The 26,319-nt window shown below is 39.9% G+C and overlaps 5 protein-coding genes across 6 annotated transcripts; 3 read left to right on the forward strand and 2 right to left on the reverse strand.

Moving 5' to 3' along the window:
• Positions 1 to 540: 540 nt before the first annotated feature.
• On the forward strand, positions 541 to 3,500 carry LOC116198786 (non-specific phospholipase C1). Its single transcript, XM_031529023.1, has 3 exons — positions 541 to 1,714; positions 2,443 to 2,619; positions 2,942 to 3,500. Exons 1-3 carry the CDS (start codon positions 625 to 627, stop codon positions 3,262 to 3,264), a joined length of 1,590 nt encoding a protein of 529 aa, XP_031384883.1. The 5' UTR covers positions 541 to 624; the 3' UTR covers positions 3,265 to 3,500.
• Positions 3,501 to 3,754: 254 nt separating this feature from the next.
• Positions 3,755 to 7,583, forward strand: LOC116198785 (protein DAMAGED DNA-BINDING 2). The gene is made up of 11 exons (XM_031529022.1): positions 3,755 to 4,243; positions 4,365 to 4,455; positions 4,917 to 5,044; positions 5,288 to 5,410; positions 5,529 to 5,617; positions 5,701 to 5,821; positions 5,979 to 6,070; positions 6,206 to 6,335; positions 6,440 to 6,688; positions 6,792 to 6,988; positions 7,098 to 7,583. Exons 1-11 carry the CDS (start codon positions 4,010 to 4,012, stop codon positions 7,318 to 7,320), a joined length of 1,677 nt encoding a protein of 558 aa, XP_031384882.1. The 5' UTR covers positions 3,755 to 4,009; the 3' UTR covers positions 7,321 to 7,583.
• Positions 7,584 to 7,696: 113 nt separating this feature from the next.
• LOC116198788 (iridoid synthase CYC2) lies at positions 7,697 to 9,730 on the reverse strand. Its single transcript, XM_031529026.1, has one exon. It carries the CDS (start codon positions 9,494 to 9,496, stop codon positions 8,342 to 8,344), a length of 1,155 nt encoding a protein of 384 aa, XP_031384886.1. The 5' UTR covers positions 9,497 to 9,730; the 3' UTR covers positions 7,697 to 8,341.
• A 3,756-nt stretch (positions 9,731 to 13,486) lies between these two features.
• Positions 13,487 to 16,577, reverse strand: LOC116198787 (vacuolar cation/proton exchanger 3-like). 2 transcript variants are annotated; one of them, XM_031529025.1, is made up of 11 exons: positions 16,140 to 16,577; positions 15,911 to 15,978; positions 15,698 to 15,726; positions 15,388 to 15,584; positions 15,058 to 15,279; positions 14,850 to 14,969; positions 14,643 to 14,759; positions 14,492 to 14,545; positions 14,277 to 14,393; positions 14,032 to 14,148; positions 13,487 to 13,861 (listed from the first exon to the last, which is right to left on the reverse strand). In XM_031529025.1, exons 1-10 carry the CDS (start codon positions 16,452 to 16,454, stop codon positions 14,032 to 14,034), a joined length of 1,356 nt encoding a protein of 451 aa, XP_031384885.1. In that variant the 5' UTR covers positions 16,455 to 16,577; the 3' UTR covers positions 13,487 to 13,861. The 2 variants fall into 2 exon arrangements, with proteins under 2 accessions (XP_031384885.1, XP_031384884.1); XM_031529024.1 differs by having other exon boundaries at positions 14,058 to 14,148; positions 16,140 to 16,576.
• Positions 16,578 to 23,845: 7,268 nt separating this feature from the next.
• Positions 23,846 to 26,060, forward strand: LOC116198792 (nudC domain-containing protein 2). The gene is made up of 5 exons (XM_031529031.1): positions 23,846 to 24,006; positions 24,121 to 24,269; positions 24,360 to 24,408; positions 24,765 to 24,907; positions 25,490 to 26,060. The coding sequence occupies exons 1-5, from the start codon at positions 23,958 to 23,960 to the stop codon at positions 25,577 to 25,579; spliced, it is 480 nt and encodes a 159-aa protein (XP_031384891.1). The 5' UTR covers positions 23,846 to 23,957; the 3' UTR covers positions 25,580 to 26,060.
• The last annotated feature ends 259 nt before the right edge of the window (positions 26,061 to 26,319 follow it).

Here is a 26,319-nt window from a genome sequence, read left to right on the forward strand (position 1 = left end):
TCCCATATCCTCGATTACGTCATCTAACGCGTCAATCCGCAATAAGTGAAGTTCTTGTCACCCGAAAAAACGAAATATCAGAGTCGTAAGTCACCCTTGTTTGTGCTCACACAATTCAAGCTTCGTCGCTATCCAAATCCAAAAGGGAGTGAACGAAAACGCTTGTGATGTCCCAACCAACCAGGCAGCGCTTGCTTCGTGATGGGTTTTACGAAAATGACACTCAAAAGCATAATTTGGTTTGGAATATGCCCACAAACCCCCGAACTATTCTTTGTTCTGCCTCGGCTCAAGTGGGCCAGCGTAAATTGACCCATTACATTAAGGCCCATCTAACCCTCCCCTGCTCGAATATAGCCCGTCGATTTGCATCGACTTCTTAAAGTCATCCGAATGGACGTCTCCCGTTGCGCAGTTTTTTTTTTTTTATTTTTGAATTTTCAAAAGCCGGGCCCCAGTCGGTGCACCAACCTGCCACGTGGCACCTCACGCTCTCGACTTACTCAATCGAAGGCGCTTGTCGTCTACGTCATAAACGTTTTCGGGACATACTATATCTGCCCGGCCGACGAGACTTTACTCGTTGCAGGCAACCCTCCCATTTTCCTCTCTCGCCGGCCGGAAATGGATTCCCGGCGACTGTCCCTCGCGTCGATCTTCTTCCTCTACCTCATCCTGTCCTCTCAGTCAGCCCAACTGAATTCCCACAGGATCGATGGGCCGATCAAAACCCTAGTGGTCCTAGTCATGGAGAACCGCTCCTTCGACCACGTGCTGGGGTGGCTCAAGACGATCAGGCCGGACATCGACGGGGTCACCGGATCGGAGTTCAACCGGATAAACGTCTCGGACCCGAGCTCCCCATCCGTTTTCGTCACCGATGACGCCGCCTTTGTTGACTGGGACCCCGGCCACTCGTTTCAGGCCATACGCGAGCAGATATTCGGGTCGAACCGGAGCAACGCGGACCCAGCGCCCATGAACGGGTTCGCCCAGCAGGCGGAGAGCATGGGCGAAGGGATGTCGAAGACCGTGATGAGCGGGTTCAAACCAGGGGTTTTACCGGTCTACACCGAGCTAGCCAACCAGTTCGCGGTGTTCGACCGGTGGTTCGCTTCTGTGCCGGCGTCGACCCAGCCGAACCGGTTCTACGTCCACTCCGCCACCTCCCACGGCGCCACCAGCAATGTGCGGAAGGACCTCATCCATGGATTCCCCCAGAGGACCATATTTGACTCTCTAGACGAAAACGGCCTCAGCTTCGGCATTTATTACCAAAATATCCCTGCTACCCTCTTCTTCGAGAGCCTGAGGAAGCTCAAGCACGTGACGAACTTCCACAGCTACAGCTTGAAGTTCAAGCTCCACGCGAAGCTGGGGAAGCTGCCGAACTACGTCGTCGTCGAGCAGCGCTATTTTGATGTGAACCTGTTCCCCGCGAATGACGACCACCCATCGCATGATGTGGCGGTCGGCCAGAGGTTCGTCAAGGAGGTGTACGATACCCTCAGGGCGAGCCCGCAGTGGAAGGAGATGGCCCTGCTGATAACGTACGATGAACACGGGGGCTTCTTCGATCATGTTCCGACTCCCGTGAAACACGTACCTAACCCTGATGGGATCATCGGACCTGACCCTTTTTACTTCCATTTCGACCGGTTGGGCGTCCGGGTCCCAACCCTTTTGATATCTCCGTGGATTGATAAGGGCACAGGTGAGATTTTTTATTGTTCCCCTTTTTACTTTTCTGGTGAACTTGTGAGGGCATTCTTTGATGATTAATAGACGTAAGTTATTGTTTTTGTCTGAATATGTTACTGTGTTTGTCTGAATATGAAGAGTTCTTGCTGGTTGTTTTGCTGTTTTCTGATACTTTAGAATATGGAAATAGGAAAAATTGAAACTTTTCCCAAAACAATCTTGCATAATCTCGGAACTTTTGGGCTCCAAGTGATTTTCCGTTTTGTTGGTACATTTCATGGCAAAATTGATCTCTTAATCTTATATTTTTTGTGTATGGATTCTGTCCATTGGCCCGAGTTGTGAGCGATCCTTGTGGTTTGTCCAAATGCTCTCTCGAGAGGACTTCGTTGGCTTTCGGAGTCCGTGGTTTGGAATTGACATGCTTAGTGACTTCTGGAAAGAAGAAATAGACATGATTTAGTTTCATAGTTTCTATGTCGTGTTATTTATGCTTTTGCTGATTGAATGAAGTCAAATCAAAAGTACATTGAGCAGGGAAATTGGGATAACTTTAAGTTGCTTTGTAACTCCAAAAATCGGGTTCACTGCAAGTTACACTGGTACTTTAGCATGGACTTCTAGTTTGAACATTCAAGGATCTCCGGTCACATTAATGACATTATTTCACTTTTGTCTGAATTGTTTTGTGGTGAATCATCTTTTGGTCCGTCAGCCACTGATCTTGATTTCTTAATGCAGTGATACACGAGCCAGCAGGGCCAACTCCATACTCTCAGTTTGAGCACTCATCAATCCCTGCAACTGTGAAGAGGCTTTTCAATCTCAAGTCTAACTTCTTGACAAAGAGGGATGCTTGGGCTGGCACTTTCGAGAGCTACTTCTACATCCGGGACACTCCTCGTGATGACTGCCCAGGTTTCTCTCTTAACATCTTTTTGTCTTTCTTGCCCTTGGTTTGATTTGATTGCCTTTGAGCCTTCTTTCTAGTAAATATGAGCTTGAAGTTGTTATCCGGGAATCTTTTTTGTTGGCTTAGTGGTTATGTTTCAGCTGAATCTGATGGAATCAATCCAAGGAAATCTTATTCTTGGTTCAATGTTCCAGAACCAATTACCACTTATTATAATGACATGATGTGGAATAACTATTAAGTATGACATATTGTTGTAAACTCTCTTAACTGTATCGAAAAGCTAAGAAATTAAAATTTGAGGCTAAGCTTAACTTTCCTGTGCAGAAATCCTTCCCGAGGTCACCCTATCTCTGAGGCCATGGGGCCCCAAGGAAGATACTAGGCTCTCTGAATTCCAAGTAGAACTGATCCAACTCGCCTCTCAGCTCAATGGCGATTATGTTCTCAGTACTTACCCTTACTTGGGCAAGACCATGACCGTTGGTGAAGCCAATCGTTATGCAGAGGATGCTGTTAGGAGATTCCTTGAGGCTGGGAGGGTGGCGATTAGGGCTGGAGCTAACGAGTCCGCCATTGTCAAGATGAGACCTTCCCTCACTAGCCGAACCGAGGGAGGAGACCAGAATTTATACCGAGAAAGCCGCTGATGAATTACTCGCAGTTACTTCCATTGTAAATGCAAAATTAAGTTAGTGTTACTAATGTCTGTAGATAATATGTATGTTGCAAGTATAGTCATACCCGACTCGGGAAATTCCGTAGAAGATGGTTACATTCAACTATTATGTATTGAAAATTCCGCTAATCAAATGCTTGTATGATTAGCGTCACTCTTACCAATGTTAAGCAATATGCACACCAAATTAGACAGTAGTTGATGTCAGATTATTTTTTTGGCAAGCTCGTAATTGTCCCTTCCACAAAAGATGAAGGATCAGAATGCAGAAAAAAGAAGAGATTTGTGTGTCAATCGAAAGCTTATAAAAGTTCTGAGGGGTAAAGTAAGCGAGACCTTTGGTGGGGAGGCAAGCCACGTCATCTCCCGCCTCCTTAGCTTAAATTGTCGGATATGCCCCCGAGCGGGGTAACGGAATCCCCGCATCACGTCTCGGGGCTTAACGAGGGCGTTTCAGTAAATTAGACGTCTGCAACCTTTTCGGGCGCCATGGCCAAGTCGGTTCGCCTTCCGTCGGCTCCGATGGCAGTTGTGTCGCCCTTCCACATACCGTCACGCTGACATTCTTCTCAGCTTCTTCAATATCGTGTTCTGTCTTGCACCGTCTGAACGTTGTCGGGGTTTCCTCTTCTTGTTATGCTCTTGTATAAGGTCAGTATCTAGCAGGATACCTCTCCGTCTCCTTCCTCCGTAGGAGGAATCCTCGATCTCCTCGAATGGCCCCGCAAACAAGAAGGGGCTCGTTTCCGAAAGTGGTGATCGAGAGGGACACCGATTCTGAAGAGAGCTCCTCCGAAGAAGAAGAAGAAGAGGAAAAGGAAAATGAGGGAGTGAACGAAGAAGAGGAGGAAGTGTCGGACAGTGAAAATGCTAAGAAAACTGGGGAGACGATGGGTGATAAGGGGAAAGGAAAAGCACCCATCACCATTTCTCTTAAGAAAGTCTGCAAAGTGAGACTCTTTCTGCCTTTCCTTGGTTTATTCCCTTGAGTTTTGGAGTTGTGATCCCTATAGCTTCGTTAAGTTCTTTGTGTGTTCATTCTGTTCATGTTTGGTCGTCTCTGTGTTCCAGGTCTGCAAGAAACCCGGTCATGAAGCTGGGTTTAAGGGAGCTACCTACGTTGACTGCCCAATGAAGCCCTGCTTTCTCTGCAAAATGCCAGGTGAGTTAGATGCTAAAGTCCCTTCCTTTTGGTTTGTTGTTACTTGTTCCCATATTTTGGAGGCTCCTTTGGTTGAAGTAGTTACTGAGCATTTTACGCGTTCCTTGATGGTAAGATTTCGGGCAAGAAAAATCTTATCTTTGATTATGTAACTCGAATCCATCTCAACCATTGCATTTTGGCACATGAGCTTAGCAAATTACTGTTTTGGATTGTATGTTCTTGCTTTCATTGTCTTCAGGATCATTGCGATGGCGCTTTTCTTATCGACCTTTATAGTTAATAATGCTGTATACACATGGCAATGCTTATTACGTTTGATCAATCATATTATTTCTGCAATAAATCAATGAATTCGATCAATTCCTGGCAATTGGCAATTGGATTATAGCAAATGCAGTTTCATTTTGGTGATTCTTAAAGTGCTAGTTTTTTATTTGGGTGATTTGCTGTGGAACTAGGGCACACTACAATGACGTGTCCCCATAGAGTGGCTACAGAATACGGGGTTGTTCCAGCACCACACAAAAGTGCAGGAAATCCTATTGAATTCGTTTTCAATCGCCAGCTCAGACCAAGAATCCAACCTGTAAGTCCGTGTGTAACTTGACCTTCCTCATCGTCATTCTATCCCCTTTTATGATTGTTCACTATGTTTCAAACCCGAGGGGTGTTTACTTTTCGTGAAAGAAAATAAATTGGAAAAACAGTAGCAACTGATGAAATCTTTACATGGAAGCTTACCATTGTATTCATGATTATTAGAATCATTTTCAGAAATATTTTTTCACAGCATTTGATTCAGATAGTTTATCATTTTCTCGTGCCTCAGATAAAACCAGCCTTTGTAATTCCCAATCAAGTGAGCTGTGCTGTGATTAGATATCACAGTAGGCGTGTAACCTGCTTAGAGTTTCACCCAACGAACAATAGCATTCTTCTCTCCGGTGACAAGGTGAGTCTCACTCAGTTGGTGGTGTACTATCTAGTCCACTTTATGATGTATCGTAATATATTATGATCCATGTATTGAAACTCCCTACCTTTGTTCTTTGATTGGTTCATTGCAAAAGAAAGGACAACTCGGAGTATGGGATTTTCATAAAGTGCACGAGAGGATTGTCTATGGGAATGTTCACACTTGCATACTCAATAACATGAAGTACCGTCAAAACTTTTACTCTGTTTCAATATAGCAATCTTTCCTGGCATTAGGTCTAACTGGAAATCCTTGAATCCCTTCAGGTTTAGTCCTGCAAATGATGGTTCAGTTTATGCTGCATCTTCGGATGGAACAATTAGTTACACCGACCTTGAGACAGGAATTTCTTCATCCTTGATGAATCTTAATCCCGAGGGGTGGCAGGTATAACTTTTTCTGAACTATGGTTTACAGGCTTTTGAGTTTGGAACGTCTAACCTTTGGAGAAACAATAGAAGATAGTGAATCAAAGTCATTTGGAAAAATGAGTGAGTGGTATTCTATGGAATGAGGTCAAATATTAAATATGTGATTGCCATAGGGCCCGAGCAGTTGGAAGATGCTTTATGGAATGGATGTCAATACAGAGAAAGGTCTTGTGCTCGTTGCAGATAACTTCGGTTTTCTCCATTTGTAAGTGTTCATGCCATTGGAAATTATGAGTTTCGTGGTTTATGATGCAATCTCTTAGCAGTGTATTTAATGCCTTTTTTATATTGTAATAACCATAGATAAAGTTGGGATTTTCTTTCACTGTGCAATTTATAGGGTTGATAGTCGCTCCAACAGCCAATTTGGAGATTCTGTTTTGATCCACAAGAAGGGTAGCAAAGTCGTTGGGCTTCATTGCCATCCTCTTCAACCCGAAATTCTGCTGAGTTGTGGAAATGATCACTTTGTAAGTCTCAGGATTGAAACTGTTATTTAGCATTTGAAACATGCTAAATCTCTTATTGGAGTTTTTTCTTCTCTTGCCATTAATCCTTATCTTTGTCATTCTAGGCTCGTATATGGGACTTGCGGAAGCTGGAATCTGGTTCTTCAATATATGACCTTGAGCACAAACGAGTAGTTAACTCAGCATATTTCTCTCCTTTGTCGGGGAGCAAAGTCCTCACCACTTCGCAGGACAATAGGCTTCGTGTTTGGGACTCTATTTTCGGCAGTATGGAATCTCCCAGTCGAGAAATTGTTCATAGTCATGATTTCAACAGACACTTGACTCCATTCCGAGCTGAATGGGATCCCAAGGTAAGGTGACGGTTAAATTTTAATAGCAGATAGTTGTAAAGAGCTCAAGTATCAAGTAAATTGGAGTTCCTGGAGCAACTAATAAGATTACTTTCTGGTGCAGGATCCATCTGAGTCTCTTGTAGTTATTGGTCGTTACATAAGCGAAAACTACAATGGGACAGCTCTTCACCCGTTAGACTTCATAGATATCAGCACAGGGCAACTTGTGGCAGAGGTGATGGACCCAAACATAACCACGATCAGTCCAGTGAACAAGCTGCACCCCCGAGAAGATGTATTGGCATCAGGCAGTTCAAGGTTCAGGATTCTGCTTAAGCTTTTCTTAGAATGTAATATTCAAATATGGTTGAATTTCTCCAGTTGAGATGGGTGTTAAGTTTGTGCTTTCATTTCCCTCTGAATTCAGGTCTCTTTTCATTTGGAGGCCGAAGGAGAATTCTGAGTCTGTGAAGGAAAAGGAAGATCTGAGAATTGTGTTATGTGGGAAGCCTGAGAAGAAGCAACGAGGCAAGAAGCTTAGTGATGATGATTCTGATGGTGATGATGGGTTTAGCTCCAAAGGCAAAAAGCTCAAGCGTAAAGAAGTCGACTTTGATTCGTCGTCTTACAGAAAGAGAAAGTCGAAGTAGCAAGTGAAACAAGCCGAAAGAAAATGATGGCCTGAGTTCCTGTGATCGCCTGAGATTTTGTAGGACAAGTCTTGACAGGTAGCCTAACTTATCACCTGGTTTTACTTTCAGATGGCCAATGTTTTTGGTTTGGCTGCTTGTAATTTTGAAGGCAAGGTTGACAGACACCGTTAAAATGTTGGCGGTAAATGTAATATATTTTCTTAAAATGTTTGTTGAAGTATATCATATGCAAGGGGTGATCATCTCAAAGTTGTTCTGCCTGTCATCAGAATCAGAAAGCTTGTCCTCAATTTGTTTTCATTGTTAACTGACTGAATAAGAAGACTGTAAAACAGAAACTGAATGGGCTTTCCAATCAGTGCAATGGGGCCTTGAATATATCCATCGAGTTGAGGCGTCCTAGAAATGCTTGCTCGTGCTAGTAATATTGATGTCAACATTCGACCCATCTTAGGCCGGTAGAACTTTGCTCATCTTAAAACAGACGACTCGTGTGAGATGAGAGGTTGAATTTCTTGTTCCAGGGCAAACAGGAAGGTCATTTAATCAACTTCTTGTATCATAAAATTGAAAATTCATCAGCTACATGGATGAGATTTTTTTAGAAGAAGTTTCGAGCAGGTTAATGACGATGCTGCTGCATTAAATCTTATTTTCAAAACCAACTACTTAAAAAAAAAAAAAAAAAAAAACTAACGTTGAGTCCCTGACCTCTGCCTTGAGTTGATGTATTCCAAACATTACAGACGTGCTTGCATTTATATAATATATACACACACTATACAGCTAGTAATATACAGACACGTTGATACCAAATAACAAGCGAGTGTCATAAAACACGGTAGGGAAGGAACAATGAGAGGCAGTCAAAAGAGAAACCATGTGATGTGAAGTGAAGGAAATCATAGAAATTATTGCGGGGGAGGATTCAGTTAGTGGTTCACCTCAATACATATTGTTCAGTCCATATCTTTTCATCAATCGAACAAATTAACGAGAAAGAGAAGAGTTCGATTAATTAAGGGATCAGCTTCTCATGTCTCATGAAATCGATCCAGTAATAGATCGAGTCGAGTGTCTTATATCTTGTGCCAAACCCGAGTTTGTCGGCCTTGTCCCGGGTCCCGAGCAGCTTCACAGGGCAACGGAACAGGACGTCCAGGAATCCCCAGTTGGCTAGATCCTCCATCTCCATCTCGACGAGCCCTTCCTCCTTCACAATCTCCCTCCAGACCTTGTTCTTATCAGCCATCGCAGATGAATACCAGTAGTCTTGCTGGAACATGGCCTCCTGAGTTACTTGCAAACCGAACCTCTTCCCGATTGAAGGCCAAATCTCCCTCCAAGTGAAGCTTGGGCCGTTCACCGAATTAAAAGCTTGCCCATTTCTGGAAGCGATCGAGTCAGTGGTGGCAGCCCAAATGTGCTGATCTGCCACTAACCGAGCATCGGAGCCATCAATGGAGACTTCCTCCCACCGCTCTCGGGTCCCGCCAAAAGTGAACGGGAGATTCAAATGTTTACACATGGTCCCGTAAACGCACAAACTGCCCATGAAATTGTACAGGGTCTTGTAGGAGCTCCCCATGATTAGACCTGGCCGATGGACCGACCATGCCACCTTACCTGCTAGTCTCTCCCTGAGGAGGTCCTCTAGATCATAGTAGAAGTTGTAGTTTGCGATCGCTCTAGGACATTCCTCGTCAAAGTTCTGGACTTCCCGGCCATCGAAGTGAGGTCTGGTAAGGGAGACATAGTGCTTAAGCCCCGTTTGGAGGGAGACATGCCTCAGGGAAGTTGCCCTGGGGAGGAGGGCATTAAGAGCATTGCCCATCATGGCCTTGTTCTGCTGGCAGCATTCCGGGCTATCCAAGGGGAACTGGCTCGCCCAGGTGACCCAAAACATGTGAGTCACGTCTTCCAATACGGACACCTTCTGTTGGGTCTCTAGAGGGTCTAAGAGATCACAAGAGATGAAATGGTACTTGGAACTCTCCACGGGCTCAGGTTCAGGTCTCCGGGCGATCCCATAGACTTTCCAACTGGGTTTCAAGGTCAACCTTCGAGCGAGCTCCTTGCCTACCAGACCAGTCACGCCAAAAATGACTGCCGCATGAGCTGGGGTGGTGGTGGTGGCCGGAGTTTGATTCCCTAGAAATTCCTCTGGTGCCATTAGAATGAGCACAACCTTAATATGAGATGTTTTGAGGTTTAGCTAAGCTTAGAGGGAATTGAATGGAACACATAGAGCATATATATAGATCTCCTCCCATGATGAGAGTTGATCATGAGTGGCATTTATGAATTGAATTGAACAGTTGAGGTTGCTAGCTAGCTATTGCTAAGCTATAGAAATAGCGATCTTTTTGGAAAAGGTCCAATGACGCAAATCACACTCCTTTCAAGGGGCCGGAGGGTTTTGGGGGGTTTTTTTTTTTTGGAATTTGTTGCTTTGACCGTTCATTATCATTATATATCCCTCATCAATAAATCTTGACCCGTTAGCGTTTAGGTTCCATAGAGAAATAATAATGCACATATGTTCCTCGCGCTAGCTCTTATAGCTATATTGATTTGCTATATATCTCGAATATGCGACCATAATATATGATATATAAAGATTAATTAATTAAGTATAATCATCAACAAGATAACGATTCAATGAGACCTAGTTTAATCATCAACAAAATCTCTATATCTCTGAATTATATCTCAATTTGCTCCTTATAAAAGGTTTGATTGAGGATATTCTATATAGCTATGTATATGTTGGCATTGAGGACAATAATGCATGTATTTATATGTGAATATATACATGCTAATTGAAGCATATACGCATATAGATATATATATATGTATATATGCTTTCGATGTACTTAGTTAATTGATTTCTTCATCATGTATATATATGAATTAAATAGATAAGATGCTAGTTGTCACGAAGATCAGAAACCTCTTTAAATCAGGAAATAGAATCTTCCATAAATATTTTCTTCATTCAACTTAAGCCCATTTGCAATAGCTTATTTCTAATGTTGAGACTTCAGAAAAGCAGCTTGCTGGCAGATTTGGAACAATGCTCCATATAATGCAGGCGCTATGGTTACAGATCACGAATTTAAAAGTTGTCCCCTAGCAAAATTAAAGTTGCCAATATATTAAAAGAAGAAGAAAGAAAGGCGTATTAAATTAATTAATTAAGATCCTAATGATATCTAAGTTAAATGCTTTTTCTAGGGTCAACAAACAACCCTATATATATAGCTATAGAAGGGGGGGATGTCTTTGCACAGAAGAATTTGCGATATTAGTTTTCTTGAGAACTACTAGTTAACTGTTAAATCAACCTACCACGCGACAATTTCGTTGTTGGAATAGTCCTTGTTTACGAGCATTCGTACAATTATATTATATATATGTACATCGAATAGGTGCCTGCTGTATATCGTAGCTAGACCTAATATTATATCGTCTAAATGAACCCAAATACTTCATATCCATGGATTTTACTTTTACATGGTATAGCTAGCTAATACATATACGTTCAACCCCTTTCCCGAAAAACAAACTATAAATTTTCGTTTTTCTGGGGGAATATATGAGTGTATGTGGATATATATATATATGAAGAGAAAATGTTCATCTATGTTCCAGAAGAAATGGAGGGGTCAGAGACAAGAGGCCCTTAATTTATGCATCGGGTGGCGCTGAAACGTACAGTTCATTGCTTCAAATCGAAAAGAACCAGCCAACGCTCTGCCTCGATTTGCCCACATTAGCACAATAATTGGACATAAATTGATTAACTGCGGGTGCAAATTTTGTATATTGGTATTGGTATCCTCTCAAGAGAAATTAAAAATGATATATCAAACATATATGCAAAAAAAATTTTAAAAACCAAAACATGATTGTATTAATATTATGTCGCCACATATCCGTCACTTTTAGTTTTTTATTTTCTTCCTAAAATATCCTTTTAATTTTAAAAAATTTCCTTATATATATATATATATATATTATCTATAGTCCATTAAGAGCTTCCCCCTTTTATTAACATTCCTCAATACCCTTCAATTTTTTTTTTGAGAAAAGCATATATCGTACTTATTCTACAAAAAAAACTGTGTTTAATTACTTTGTAATAAATAAATTAGTTAAGTTATCATTATTTTGATTTATTCATTGAAATGACGAATAAGGAGTATGAGAATGAGAGATTGGACAAGAAAAAAAGGAAAAAGATCTTGATTTTTTCGATGGATAAAGAAATTCTTGATTTTACTTCTTTTCTTGCATATATAGGCTTAAATGCATTTTTGAGGAGTTCTAATAATCTAACTATACAAGTTTTGTATGCCTTAAAATTTCACAAAATAAATTATTTAAGTAACGTATTGCATCTATCTTATATTTTAAAAATTATCCAAAAAAATTTATGATTATATCTTATTCCAAATCTATCACATCATCAATTTATCTGTAAAGGAAACGGAAATGGACTCCAGATCTATTCCATGATTTTAATTTTTTCTAAAATCTATCATATAATTTTAATTTTTTCTTAAATCTATCACAGGCAAAGGGCCATGGTGGCAAGAATGGGTCCACTTACATTCCACGTCAGCAAAACCATTAAATGTTAATGGAGAAATTAACGCTACGATAGATTTAGACCCATATGTAAACTATGGGTCTTTCCGAGTAATTTTTAAATCATGTGATAAATTTGAGAAATTGATGATATCATGGGATATCTGGCGTAATAACCTTTAAAATTATATTTCTAACTCTTGGCAACCCTTTCTGACATGCGACATTTCTCATCCTTTCTCCTTCATACTCCTTCAATACTTGGGATTGGAGAAGAATCACATGTACAAGATCACATTCCTCGAACAATCTTATACATGTATATTTTTCCTTGTAATAAAAAAAGGCTTCATTAACAAAATACAGACACATATGAACATACATATGTACATACATATATACATAATATAGTGGAAAATTCCAACTTTTCCAGGAAAATCCCTCCTCACGTTTCCATCATTTTCATGCGTTTGAACAGAAATCTTAATCCGGAAAAGTATTTTGCGGTTAAATTTTCTGGCCATCAATGCGAAAACACTTCTCCGTGACACATGGTATTCTCACGATACCATTGTGAGTCCTGCATATCAACTCTGACAAATAAATTAACTATAATATTATTACCCACTTTTCAAGTAATTCACTACACTTATCAAAAACAATAATATCATATTTCTAAAAAAAATGATTCTATAGTTAAAAATTTTCTTCCAACTTTAATACTTTCGATAATCTAATAATATTCGAATCAGATGGCGAAATCAGATCTAAGGTTTTGCCCATCTCTTCTTTCGCAGCTAGCTAATACTGGCGTGGACTACTCATTTGAACAGATGAAATTAAATAAAGAAAGGGAGATGATGCAGATGCTGCTGTCATCACTGTTTGGCACAATTTCCCCGGAAAATTCCAATTATTTAAAAAACTCGCTTAAGCAGTGAGGATGGAATTCATACACATCGAACACAGAGAGAGAGAGAGAGAGAGAGAGAGAGAGAGAGTCCAATCCATAAATAAATAATTAATAAGTATTTTTATAAACTAATGCGTGGATGTCGTTCTATATAGATTAGCTATTAATGCATCATAAGAAAGATATAATAGTCCATATATTTCAATCTTTGTCTGCAATCGTATTATAGAACTTAATACACTCAAATCATATCTGTCAATATATCCTTTTGTGTATTATAGTGAGATCATGGGTAATGGAATTTCCATTTAATTTATTATTCATCTAGGAATTTAATACGCCTTCTTGGTATATATATGGAATATGTTGCTATTGATTCGCAAATAGATACATATCTTTCTCACACATATGTGCGTGTATATATATATATAAGTGGTTAGGAAGAACACAATCGTGGTATTCGTATACAAAGACAAGTTGTAAGAAGAAATTGTATTTATATGGCAACACCCTGTGTCTGGTCAGTTTCGAAGAATTATTCGATGACGACATGCATGTATTATCTTTTGGAGATTATATATGCCCGTTGTTGATGGGTTATATCTATTGAACCTTTGGATGATTAGCAGTCATATTTCGGATGATAGATACTTCAAGAAATATAATGGAACTCCTCGATTCAATTCAAACTAATACAAATGAAAATCGAAATTACTAACACATAAACACAATCTTATTCCGAGGGACAATCACTATTTACAATACAACATGGAGTCCTCATATTCGACATAATTAGACGCTGGGCCGCCTCCTTTTCTCACAAATTCTAGTCTGCACCATCAAATAAATAGTGCGACGAAATCTTCGAGAATCAGATGAATCGAATAGACTTGGAAGAATAGAGGAACGACCACATGCGCCATTCTTTATTTGAGCCTCGACACGACAAACAAAACCAATCTTCCCGACAAAACTAAGCCACTAATCCTCCCAGTGAAGGTGCTAGCCCGACCTTCTCAACAACTGTTTCACCTGTAGTGAGAAAATTACGTAAAAATGTTGCTTGAATAGTAAAGATTTTTATTTTGATTTTAATAATAAGGAAAGATTTTACATTTTTCTTTTATCTACCTTATAATAGTGTTACTAAATTTTGGATAATATGTAGATGTCATATTCACAAGGAAATTAAATATGCATACTCAGAGGGATTTTTTAGGTAGATTACTCAGAGGGATTTTTTGGACAAAAAAGCATGCGCCTATGACAATGTAGCATAGGAAGAGAATTGCTCCTTTCATGTAATGTGAGGTCCCATCCTGCCAAAAAGAAAAAAAAAAACGAAGACGAGATCAAACTTAATATTTCTTTTAATTAGTTTTGCAGCTTCAAGTAAAAAGAGAAAAGAAAAAAAAAATGCAAAATTTCAATAAACAACTTTCGGGACCTGAAGAGTGAAAGTAGTGATCAGTATTGTGAAAGCGAGAGAGCCGGTTTCAATCAGGCTAAAATCGAGATCCATCATATTGCCCATCGCCCACGAAACGAGCACACACAGGGGAACCTGAGATTTATTTGCCACAAATGAGTAAATTCATCTAGTATAAATTTCTTATTTTACATTTTTCAATTAAACTCTGGATCAAATTAAATTAATCTTACGACAAACATGGATATTTGAGTAGCAGATCCTAGAGCCACACCCAAAGATATGTCCTGCATAAAAACCAGAGCAAAAAGCATGTGAAAAACTAACTTTAATCAAACCAATTAGTAGCAATCAATCTTCCTTTTATTAGGGACAGCATCATACCAATTTGTTCTTAAGAGCAAATATAATAGAGCCAGCGTGCTCTGCCGCATTCCCCACGATTGGCAGCAAAATCACGCTGATGAAGCTGACCGAGATCCCCCACGAACTCGATGCGGCCTAAGCAATTGTGTATATACAACAATTAAAATTCAGTGAATGATCGAAACTTCGGTAGTAAAATTAGTTGGGTTTGATGACGCTACGCACCTCGATGGTGCCTACCACGTACTCGGACAACAGTGCAATCACAAGGGTCATGCCCACGAGCCAGCAGAATGCGCTCCAAAATCCTATGACTGCCTTCTCTTCCTCGTCTTCCTCGTCCTCCTGTCCAAATTGAACCGCTGATTTCTTCCAATAAAAATCTAGCAAGGACTTTCCATGTTCAGATAGTTACTTTTAAAAGTGTGCATACCTCCTGGGCCTCGAAGAACTGCCGGTGAGTCTTTAACTGGAAGACAATGTAAGCAATGTATGCGATGAGCATGACGATGCTGCTTGCCCGGGAGAGTTGCAGAGTGTAATCAGAAGCTCCAGCTGCACCTTTTCCTCCTGCAGCCGCATACCTAAACATCAATGGCAGCATATGGCATAGCAATCCTAGCAATAGTAGCTGCGAGTTCACGTCCGCCTGCTTCTGCATTAGAAGAAGAACGCAAAGAAGAATATTTGAGCACTAATATAGAAAGAAAATTGAAACTGTTTTCCATGAAAATTGAAAATGGAATCAATAAGTAGTTATTACTCTGTCATATCGCTGCTCCTTCTTGAGGTTGGCTAATCCCCCGCAAAGGAGAGAGGAGCCGAGGACGAGGAGAAGGTTCGAGAGGACCGAGCCCAAGAGGGAATACTTTACGACGTGTATTTTGTTCTGGTGAAGAGCAAACATCGCTATAATCAGCTCTGTTGCATTCCCACAAGTTGCATTCAGGAGCCCCCCAACTGCGAGCAAACAGACACGTAAATTAAACAAATCGTAGTATATTGTCCATAGAATGTCATTCCATGTTCGTCTGCTGATGTACAAATACTATAGGGATACATATATATTATACCTGTGGGGCCAGTGACGTACGCGATCTGTCTGGTCCATGGAAGAAAAAGGGGAATGTGAAATCATAACGTTAGATGCTATCTGATGAAGAATATTTAAGTATCACAAACAATACCGTGTTTAATGAAATGGATGAGAAGACCACCTGCAGTGCACGTACGTTGTAGGCTTAACTTTGATTACTTTACTTACATGAAAGGGGTAGCAAACTTACTCCGTTAAGAAGCTGACACGTTCGGCAAGTGGAGTCAGCCCAAGCAAACTCAGTGCAAAAATCCATGGCTGCAAGAAATATATAGGATCAACTCCAAATTAATCATACTCATGTTGACACCAACTCGATTATTGTAACATCTAAAACCAACCGATAAAAAGCAGAACAGAGCAAAGAGAAAAAACTCAATGGCAAGTCAATTGCAAGCAATATAAAACTTGGGCCTCACTCTTCCGAATCCGTAGAAGTCGGTGATGATCGCTAGAGGAATCGCAGGGAAGAGAATGGCAAGTTTGGTGCCAAGGATGACCTCTTGCAGGTTGGCAACCAGACTTCTCAATACCTGGAACCGAACCTTGGAGACGAGCATCAGATCCGACTTTTTCCGTAGAACAGAGGATGATAAGTTATGCGCGGAACGTCCATTGATCGAGGAGGCAATATCCTTGAACGATGATCCCTTGTCATCATTACGAGTATCATCTTCGTGAACGTCCCCATTCTCCAAGTTACAATTCCAGTTACTCCTCTCCTGAGAATCCATGTATATTATATTGTAATGTAATTAGATTATATATTATTTATATCGAGTGAGGTTATACATACATACATATATATATATATATACACGCACACACACATATATATAAGGGGGAGAGATTAATATATGAGCAGATGAGCTTCATTCCTCTGTTGTGTTGAATGAGGAAGTCTAGAGGGAGATATACCGTTAAGTTGGAGGCAGCTTCGGGGAATTTTCTCAGCTCTTGTTGGCTTCCTTGCATGGTTTTACACGTACTTGCTGTGCCCTGCTTCAAGCAGCTGCTGGTGTTTTGTTTTGCTTCTGTCCTGTTGCCTTTGGCTTTTGGTTGTGGTTTCTTAATTATCATGACCTTGCCGTCGACTTGTCCTTAAAATTCATAAACTTCCGTTCACGCAATCACCCATCGATAGCCCTTGCGTATGCCGAACTTCTTCTGAACAAAAACGCCGTGAGATCACCTTAATTAGATATTTCGGAATAGGATCAAAATTGAATAGTCGTTGCTCGACTTTTAATAACGCATAAAGATCAACAAGTTACACATGGAAGGAATTAATCTGCTATCTTGGGTTTTAAGAACTCCACATACGCCAGTCGAATGACAAATTCCCCATGTCAGTTTCCTCATATCGGTTTACACATTCTTACCATTTTGATACTTCGGAATTGTATATATACTACAGGAAAAAGGGCCCAACCTGACTTTTTTGCCTGACGCCAAAGCAAAACATTGGGAAAAATTGGTCGGAAACATCTGGATAGACCACTTTTTAGCCGAAAGCCTTTGTTAACCCCGTGTCGACATTTTTAAGTTCAGCCGAAGCAAAACAATTTTTTTTTTTAAATCGCCTTTTGTTTAGCCTATCCTGATGTTTTGGGTGCTTTTCCTAACTTTTCAAACGCTGGCATTTGTTATGGATATTGTTAAAGTCTATGAATAGATTATTTTTTCGCCACTGAATGCTGTCAAAAGTGTTCCCAAAGTACAAAAATGTAAGAAACAACACGTTGTCATCTTATTATATAATCTATTGTCATTGTTATTCGTGACTCATAATGAAAAGGGTAACGTGTTATTTCCTTGTGAAAATATGTTATCATATAATACAATATATTATTAAGGATGATGTTGATAAAATAAATCTTTGAGATTAAGTTTACATTGGTCTTCAATAGTAATTAATGGACCCAAATTCATAGTTTTTATTTATCAAATGACATATTTACTTACTAAAAATGTTTCAAATCAATTTTGAATATGTTCTATTGAGGTACTATATAGTTTCGAGCCTTTATGGGATTACAATTTCGGCTATTGGAGTACAAGCTCCGATAGGCACGTTCAAAAAAGCATTATTTTGCAAACTCACGGTGGCTCTTTATAAGAGAATAAAAGAAGCATTACATAGAGAATATTGTACACATGAATTTTCTAATTAGGTGAGATTTGGTGCATCAGGATCGGGAGCTGATATGCCTTCTTGTCTTCCCATATCTTCGGGATTTTCAGTGTGATTTATTTCCCTTACACTCTTAACTTATCAAAAGAACAATTGACCATCTTACTAAGAAACAAAATGCAGTGCAATATCTTGAAAAAACATTCCACAACAATAAATTTTCTAACATTTGGAATTACCTTCTCCACATATCCTATGAAAACTCGACACATGTCTGCTCTGACTGAGATAATTCAAGACATAACTTAACACATCGATGCTCTTTAATGTTTACTTGCATGAAAGAAAATAATCATTTCACATGAATTTGGAAAGTATGAAACTAATCAAATCCCAATTGTCAAAGACGGAATTGAGTTATAAGATACTTGTTTCTCCCAAGCTTGATTAGATCAAACCCAATGTTAAAATATACCATGGTAATTTTCCGCATTTCGATCATATAACAACTTTTGAATTACTCATGGTATAAATTTTCACGAAACTGAAAGAAAAACAACCCTGGTAAGTATGACCACATATTACATAGCTTAGACGGACCTCAATATTGTAGTCTCATAGCCTTAGATAAGGTATGGTCAAAATTTAGCACCGAGAGTAATGCTTTACTGCTTGTCGAAGCAATCTCAATCCCTAAAATAAAAGCTGCATGTTAGATCTCCTATTTTGGATATTTCTCGTTTTCTTTCTCATTTTTGAATTGGAATTGTTCTTGGATTTCAAGGAACGATAATCCTCATGCCCACGAATTGGCCACTTTGATTTAATGTCAAATTTTGATGCCCTCTATACGTATGGAGGTTATGTTTGTACTTCGAACTCTTAGTCACTTATTAATCCATGAACCTATCGAACTAATTACTTCTAACTAGTGCAAATCCAAATAAATATTAGTTAATGTTATGTTAATAAAATTAAAACATCAACGAGAACTTCAAGAAAAATAAGTCGATGTTAAATTTTTGAGGTATAGTAGTGTGCTATAATGGTCTCGGACAATACGTTGCAGCCTTACTTAATATGTTGCCACTAGTATTCGTGCATCATAATAGATGAGGCAACATGTTGTCTCATTGGAGAACAACACATTTTCACTTGAGAACAACATGGGCCGATGTTTAAAACATTGGGCCGAGGCTGTTTGAATTGACATTTCATGAAAGTTCGACTAAACATCTCATAAACGTCGGCCACTGTCTTAAAAAAATAATGGTTGAGCAGCAAAGTTCCCGCCCAACCAGTCATTTTCAAAGCCCAAAAATTTGGCTCATCCTTTCTTATTAATTGCCTTCCCACTCAGACACGTTGCTTCCCTTCCTCCACTTCTTCCCTCCTCATTTGCACCTCCAAACTCCTCCCCCATTAGATTCCCTACCTCCCCCCTCCTCTCGGATCCCACAATGCCGGTACCCACCCACTTGGCCTCTCTCCCTCCCACCTCTACCACCGCAATGTCCTCGTTAGGGCTTCTGCTGAAGCCACCCTAGAAGGGGAACCGACGACCGTGCCAAAGCCATCGTAGTAGGAGAAAAAGAAGAAGTCGACCCTGCAGCTGGGGGTGGTGTTCGGACTATGGCCCTTGCAAAACATCATCTTCCATACTACAAGAAGAAGGCCCTCAACGTCTTCCGCTTCCTGTGGTTCCCCGCGACGTTCTAGCTCCTCTTCGAGTCCCTCTGGATGGCTCTACTATGGTACCTGAAGTTGCAGCCCTGCCCAAGGTCTCCAAGCCTTTCTTCCTTGCCCTCCTCGGCCATGGCCTCTTCTATATCGTCGGCCACATTTCCACCTGCGTCTCCTTCTCCAAGGTCGTTGTCTTCTTCACCCACCTCATCAAGCCCGTTGAGGAGAGACACACACCTGCTATTCTTCGGTGAGACCAGGAGGAGGCGAGAGGTCCGGTCAAGAAAATTGTATTGTACTCAATTTTCTTAATTTTCAATATCATGTATGAGTCCTGATACTTGTTCAAGTGAATATTAGCTCATTTTCATCATGTTGCCTTTGTTGATAATAAGTTTATATCAATTTGTAGTGTGATTCTTTGAACAATTTGGCAATTTTCTTGATTTTTAAGGTATGACCACATGTAGTTAAAAAGTTGGCAACCTACTGTCAATGATAAACGGTAAGGCAACCTATTGTTAAAAAGTTGACTACCTGCTATCTGTGGTAACGTTTATCATTGACAATGTTCTTAATTTATTGACAACAAGATGTCATTTTTTTGATAAAAAATGGTTTGTGCATGTGTTTTTTGCGTTGGCCTAGGCATGATTTTGGCGACGTAATCAACATCGCCCTAGGCACGGTTTTGACCAACGTTTCTTGAATCGGTCTAGGCAGGGTTTTGGAAACGTCGGCCTAGACATGGGTTTTCGCCGAAGTTTGAGAAACGTTGGCCTAGTATGGTTTTTGCCAACGTTTTTTAAAAAGCGTCGGTATGCCTTTGCCAATGGAGTCTACAGCGACGTTTTTCGAAACCTCAAGGGAAACGTCGCTGGTATCTAAGCCGACGTTTGTGGCGTTGGAGAAAGCCGAAATAAATGTCGGCCAAAACCTCTTTTTATGTAGTGTGTCTACTTAGTCCGGAGCCTTTTTGTAAATTGACAGAACACAAGCATGCAATAAACTTGGAAGGACTACAAACTTACAGTACATAAATATGTGCCGGGAAGAAGCTAAAGCGATCGGTTTGGCCGTACCTCAGATACAGTACTTTCCTGGAATTTTCAAGGCCATCGAACGATCCTCGAAGAGAATCAAATCAACTGTTCTTATATCCTCTCTCCTAATTTCTCCATCTTGATATACTTTGATGGATGTAAAAACAAAATGCATAAACTGCCACTACAAATTGGTGAGTCGAAACCATTGATCTCTGCAGAAGAGGGATCCTAAGCAAATTAAGGGATTAGAGACGAAGTTTCCTCAACCCTCATCCTCTATTACTTCATTGGAGTAAAAACGTTTGTCCCCAAGCAGCAAATTGGAAATCCTCTGTCTTACAATTATATAACCTTCTCTAAGTATACATATGTCCATGCTCGAGGCCGAGACCACTGCTAAAAGATCTTGACCCGGAACCCCCAATATGAGCCATGAAATGTTGAACCAATGAGATGTAGTAGCTTTTAGTTTCGATAATCATGTTTAAATGCTCGAGGACGTCGTAGGACGTTTTGGTTACTGTTTCATGAATCTGCATTAATTTCTTACGCATGACTTTGTTCATGTTGAGTGGCCACTTTATAGTCTAATAATACGATATTATATCTACCCGAAAAAAAAGTATGTATATGTTCATTCCATAATATTACATTATCTAAAGGTACTCTTGGTTCGGGATAGAATTTGTACGTATTAGAATTAGCAGCGAATAGAATTGATGGTGATAGAATTGTAATTCTATAAAATTCTGTTTGTTTGGTCGAATGAAATAGAAAAAGTGAGAATTAGAAATGGTAAATTTGGTTGACCTGTATGAGCACAGAATGCTATACCGTCAAATTGTAAGTAATATTATAAATCTATACCATATATATATATATACATAAAAGTAAGAAATGTTTATCTAATTTTTTAATATTTCAAAAATACCCTTATACCCTCATGACTGTTTTTCGCACAATTTTTTTAGCTCGTGACTTTCGGTCGCACATTTTCAATATATACTGGTATTTTCTATTCATTGCTCATTTTTAACATTTTATTGCCTCATATTGCCTCAGTTTTACTGTTCTTTGATAGAGTAAAAAAAAAATGGGGGTAATCTCGTAAAATTATACGAAAACTGATACATATACTTAGATAGAGTGATTTGTCATTAATAGGCTAATTTTGTATATATTTTTTATGTTACACATATGAAAATACTATTATCAGTATATATACATATATATGTTTCCATTGAAATTAATATTATTTATTTATTTTGTTAAATTACATGAAATATTTTTGTGAACATTATTAGTTACTTTTAAAAAAAACTTATTTTGAATTTAATATTTAAATACCTATGGGATCCACTTGGTAGATTTCCATGGGCCATGCCGACAATGTTAGTATTATGTTAGAAAAATCCATTAAATTTGACTGGAAAGTGATGACATGCTAGACGTGATATGAAACCCATAATTTGTAAGCTTTCATGCAGTTAAAAATTTTGTGATTGAAATGATAAGAATGGAAATTTTTTTACTTTTTTTGGATCACCAACCCTCATAGTAAAAATAGATTTCTTGTCACAAATCCATTTAAAAGAAGATACTATTAATTTACATATAATTTATATATTTCTTTTTTTAATGAGTTTTCTTGATTTTGAACTTATGAACATCTTGTGGCCACTAATTCTTATATCGTTTGACAAGCATATATTATGTTGTTCGAGTATTATGTAGTTTAGTCTTATCAAAGAATGTTTCATGTGCAACACACATGTAAATTCACTAATATAAATCAAATATATAAATCAATTTTTTTTTAAAAAAGAGGGCACGTCTTCATCATGGCCCTGCTCCAACGAGCCCATGATTGACTAGCATTGGGCTAGCGATCCCTTGGATGGGTTCACCAGTCCCAAGCCAAGGGTCTCAAGCCTTGGGTTGGGTGGGCCTCGCCCAACCCAAGGCTCAAGACCCTTAGAATGGCTTTCTCAGCCCTAGGAACCAAGGCTCAAGACCTCCGAGTTGAGGTTGCCAGGGTTGGAGAACCCTTCCTAAGGGTCTCGAGCCTTTGCTGGCTTAGGATCTAGGCTCGCAGTTGCTTGAGCCTCTCGGAGGCTCTTGAGTTCTCCAGCCTAGATCTTGACCTCGACTCCAATTGGATACTCATAGCGGCAGAGTTTGGTTTCATATCCTCGAGATTTGTCATAGAAGGTGTCCACCACTGTTGGAGGAGAACATTTTTCGGAGGCCACGACGGGCAAGCAAAAGGGTGGCCGACTTTGAAAATTCAAATAATAGTGGAGGATATTTATGGTTTCTGAGTCTATTTTTCATGATGGTTTAATGCGGATGGCTATTCAACATGTCTATGTGATGAATAGATATTCAGCATCCATGCTAGATAGGGGGTGTGGAATAGGTGGTTTCCCAAACTAGGGAATTGGTAGTTTGGACGAAATACATTGGGAAGAAAACATAAATTTCTCAAGCATACCCCAAAAGAGAAGGAAATTTTTGGGTCCCGTGCCTGAAATTCAGCCACGGGCCAAGTACAAAACTAAAACTTTTGTGTGTTACACAAGAGTTTATAGTGGTGCAAGTAAAGGAAGGAAGGAAGGAAGGAAGGAAGGAAAGAAAGAAAGTAAGAAAGAAAGCAAGAAAGAGGGAATACGAGCAGGATGCAGTAGAATAATAAAAAATTGAAAATCCGAGAGTCAATGAGACTTGACGAAATCCGAAAAGCCATTTAAAAAATCGGGTGAGTTGAACTCATCTTATTGGTTTTCGGGTCAACCAACGATCCACCCTAAGAGACTCAAACTGACCCGAATTAAAAAAAGAATTTCATTGAAGTGAATTGATCGTGATCGAAATGTGTGTTGAAGTTGTGGACTTATAGTGGAATATTGAAACACGGAAATTGTAATTTCAGTTGTATTTGACATTTGTTAAATTTTGTGGAAGGAAATGCAAGTTCTTTGGTTTTTATTATTATTATTATTATTATTATTATTATATTCGAGTTGACCGGTGAACTAACCCATTAGCGGTCGGGTTTCCTAGCTATTTTTCCATTTTGGTCGTTTTGGGTTGGCATTTTCCCGACCTGAAATAGCGGGCCGGACTGCCGTTGAGGCCTAAATGTGGTTTCATGAAAAAAAAAAAAGGCCCACATTGGGACCCATGTTCTCTTGTCCTATATAGGCCCAATAAGCGTTTTTTCGGAGCCCAGTAACGGCGGGATGATGGCATTTTGCTCGCCGATAACCCGCGGGAATCAGTTCTCTTCTCTCCAGAAGAAAGCAAAACGAGCTCGCCGTAGCCAACGAAAGTTCGAGAGGGTATCATCACAATCGCAGCATCTCCGAACGGTAATGGCGGAGAAATTGGCTCCGGAGAAGCGGCACGTCTTCGTCCACAACGGTCGCTCCTCCTTGTTCCCTCGCCCTGTCTCTAAAGATTTGGTTTTTTTGCTGCTTGTTATGGATATTTTGAGTTTCCGGGGGATGTGATGCCATTTATGGTGCGTGATTGCAGATCAGAAGGTGTTCGAGTGGGATCAGACCTTAGAGGAGGTCAACATATACATAAGCTTGCCTCCGAATGTGCATCCGAAGCAGTTCTATTGTAAGATTCAGTCCAAACACATCGAGGTTGGCATCAAAGGCAATCCGCCCTATCTCAACGTGAGCTCTTCTCTGCACTTCATTGACTCTTGTTTCTGTTTTCCTGCAATCGATGTCTGTACTAATCACTTGCTTTTTGCTGTTTGTCAGCATGATCTGACCTCTCCTGTGAAGACAGATTCATCATTCTGGACTCTAGGTATTCATTTCCTCGTCAATTTGATTGAATATACCTTACACTTGTTTATATGGGGTGATAATTGGAGAATAAAAAAAGCAGCCATATCTCTCTTCATTGTATAGTTAGTTGCTTCTTGATTGAGTTGGAGGATGCAGCTCTTCAATGTATAATTCTTCATCATGAGATGTTGAGAAACTTGCAATTGAAGCCTTATTGCGCCAAAATGTGTTGGGTCTGCTGTGCTGCGCATGAACTGTCTCGTGTGATAGTGGGATAGTGGATCCCGTTACTGCCTAAATAGATTGAATGATGGATACGATATGCAGACGGTTTCTTGCTCGAATTTTGCTAATCCAGGCTTCTGATTATGTTAGAGGATGACACAATGCACGTATTCCTCCAGAAGAGGGATAAAGGTCAGACCTGGTCTTCTCCCGTAGTAGGTCAGGGTCAACTAGATCCTTATACCTCTGACCTGGAGCAGAAGCGTCTCATGCTTCAGAGATTTCAAGAAGAGGTGAACATTTTTATATTCCTATAACAGTCGGCATGAGAATGTAGCTGTTTCTGGTTAACGATACACACTTTGTTGAGCCTGGGAATGGCTGTGAAGTGGATCTTCAAATATCTTCTTGAAATAGTATTTTTTTATCTTCACCCACTTTAGGGTAAGCCATAGTAGAAAAGCTGCTCGTTCTGTATTTTAGGCTTGTTAGCTCTCTTCTTGCAAGAGCGATTTTCCTTGGCTTACCACCGCTAAACTTGCTCCCAGATAGTATGTGCTGCAGTTTCTCAATCTCAAGTCCCCTTTGCTTTTAGTAAGTTAGGGCATAAGTACGCTCTATATGGGAATAAATGATATTCATGCTTGTGAAAAATAAGGTTATGATTGCTCGAACAAGGGAAAATCCAAGTGTTTATCTTCTATCGAGCTTGACCCAAGAAAATAGCCTATATCTTCTGTTTCTGGAAACCCAATCTCTTGATTGTCTAGGTATCAGCATATCTTTGTTCGTACATTACTCCGCTAAAACCTTGTTACGTCCTCCAGTTTCAAGATTCTGTGGTAGTCTTTGATGGAACAGTTCCATTTCTGCAGAATCCAGGATTTGACTTTTCCCAGGCCCAGTTCAGTGGAAATTGTCCTGACCCAAGGACGTTCATGGGTGGGATCCGGTCTGGGCAATAATGCAGATGGACCTCTACTGATGGAATCGTGCTGCTAGGCCCCAGCTGCCTTTGGTAAACGAAGTAAATAATTACATCTACTCTCTCTTGTGTAACTTTGGCCAACTAGTATATAACCCTAGATGGTTTTCTATGCTAAGTTGGCGACAGCTTGATCTGGCTGCTGTCTGTCTGAGTTGGCTTTAGTTGTGTTCATAGCCTGCTCTGTGTTGATTTATCTTCTTTATTGTAAAATCTAGTGCTTAGAGCTGTCTGTCTTACATTATGTGTCCTGCCACTTGGGTTGACATGGTGCTGCAATTTGGCTGAAACTAATATGGAATCTGCATTGATACCTGGGCATCCTATCGTATCTTTATCTCTCCCTAAAGTTTGCAGCTCTTTTTTATTTTTGGGCTGTGTTGGATTATTAATAATGGATCTTGTTTAGTAAGAAAAATCGGAAGGCAGTGGAACGAAATCGCCATTGTTTCTTACAGCAATTTCTATCCCATTGTTTTTCCATCTTTTCCTGCCAAATGCAATTAGTATTCTTTTGATGCGAACCTATTATATTTGTCTGCCATCTTTGACGATTGAAGGGAAGTATGAAATGGAGGAGCATTTGGTAGAGATAAAGTTAGGTCCAGCAGTGGAGGTTGAACTAGGAAACAGAATCAGATGCTATGCCAGTGTTGAATATGCATACGTAGTCTTTCTTGTGTTTGTAAAGGTCCCGGTGGAGCTGGCATCATATTCCAG

The sequence above is a fragment of the Punica granatum genome, chromosome 3 (assembly GCF_007655135.1).
Source record: "Punica granatum isolate Tunisia-2019 chromosome 3, ASM765513v2, whole genome shotgun sequence".
Lineage (NCBI taxonomy): Eukaryota > Viridiplantae > Streptophyta > Magnoliopsida > Myrtales > Lythraceae > Punica > Punica granatum.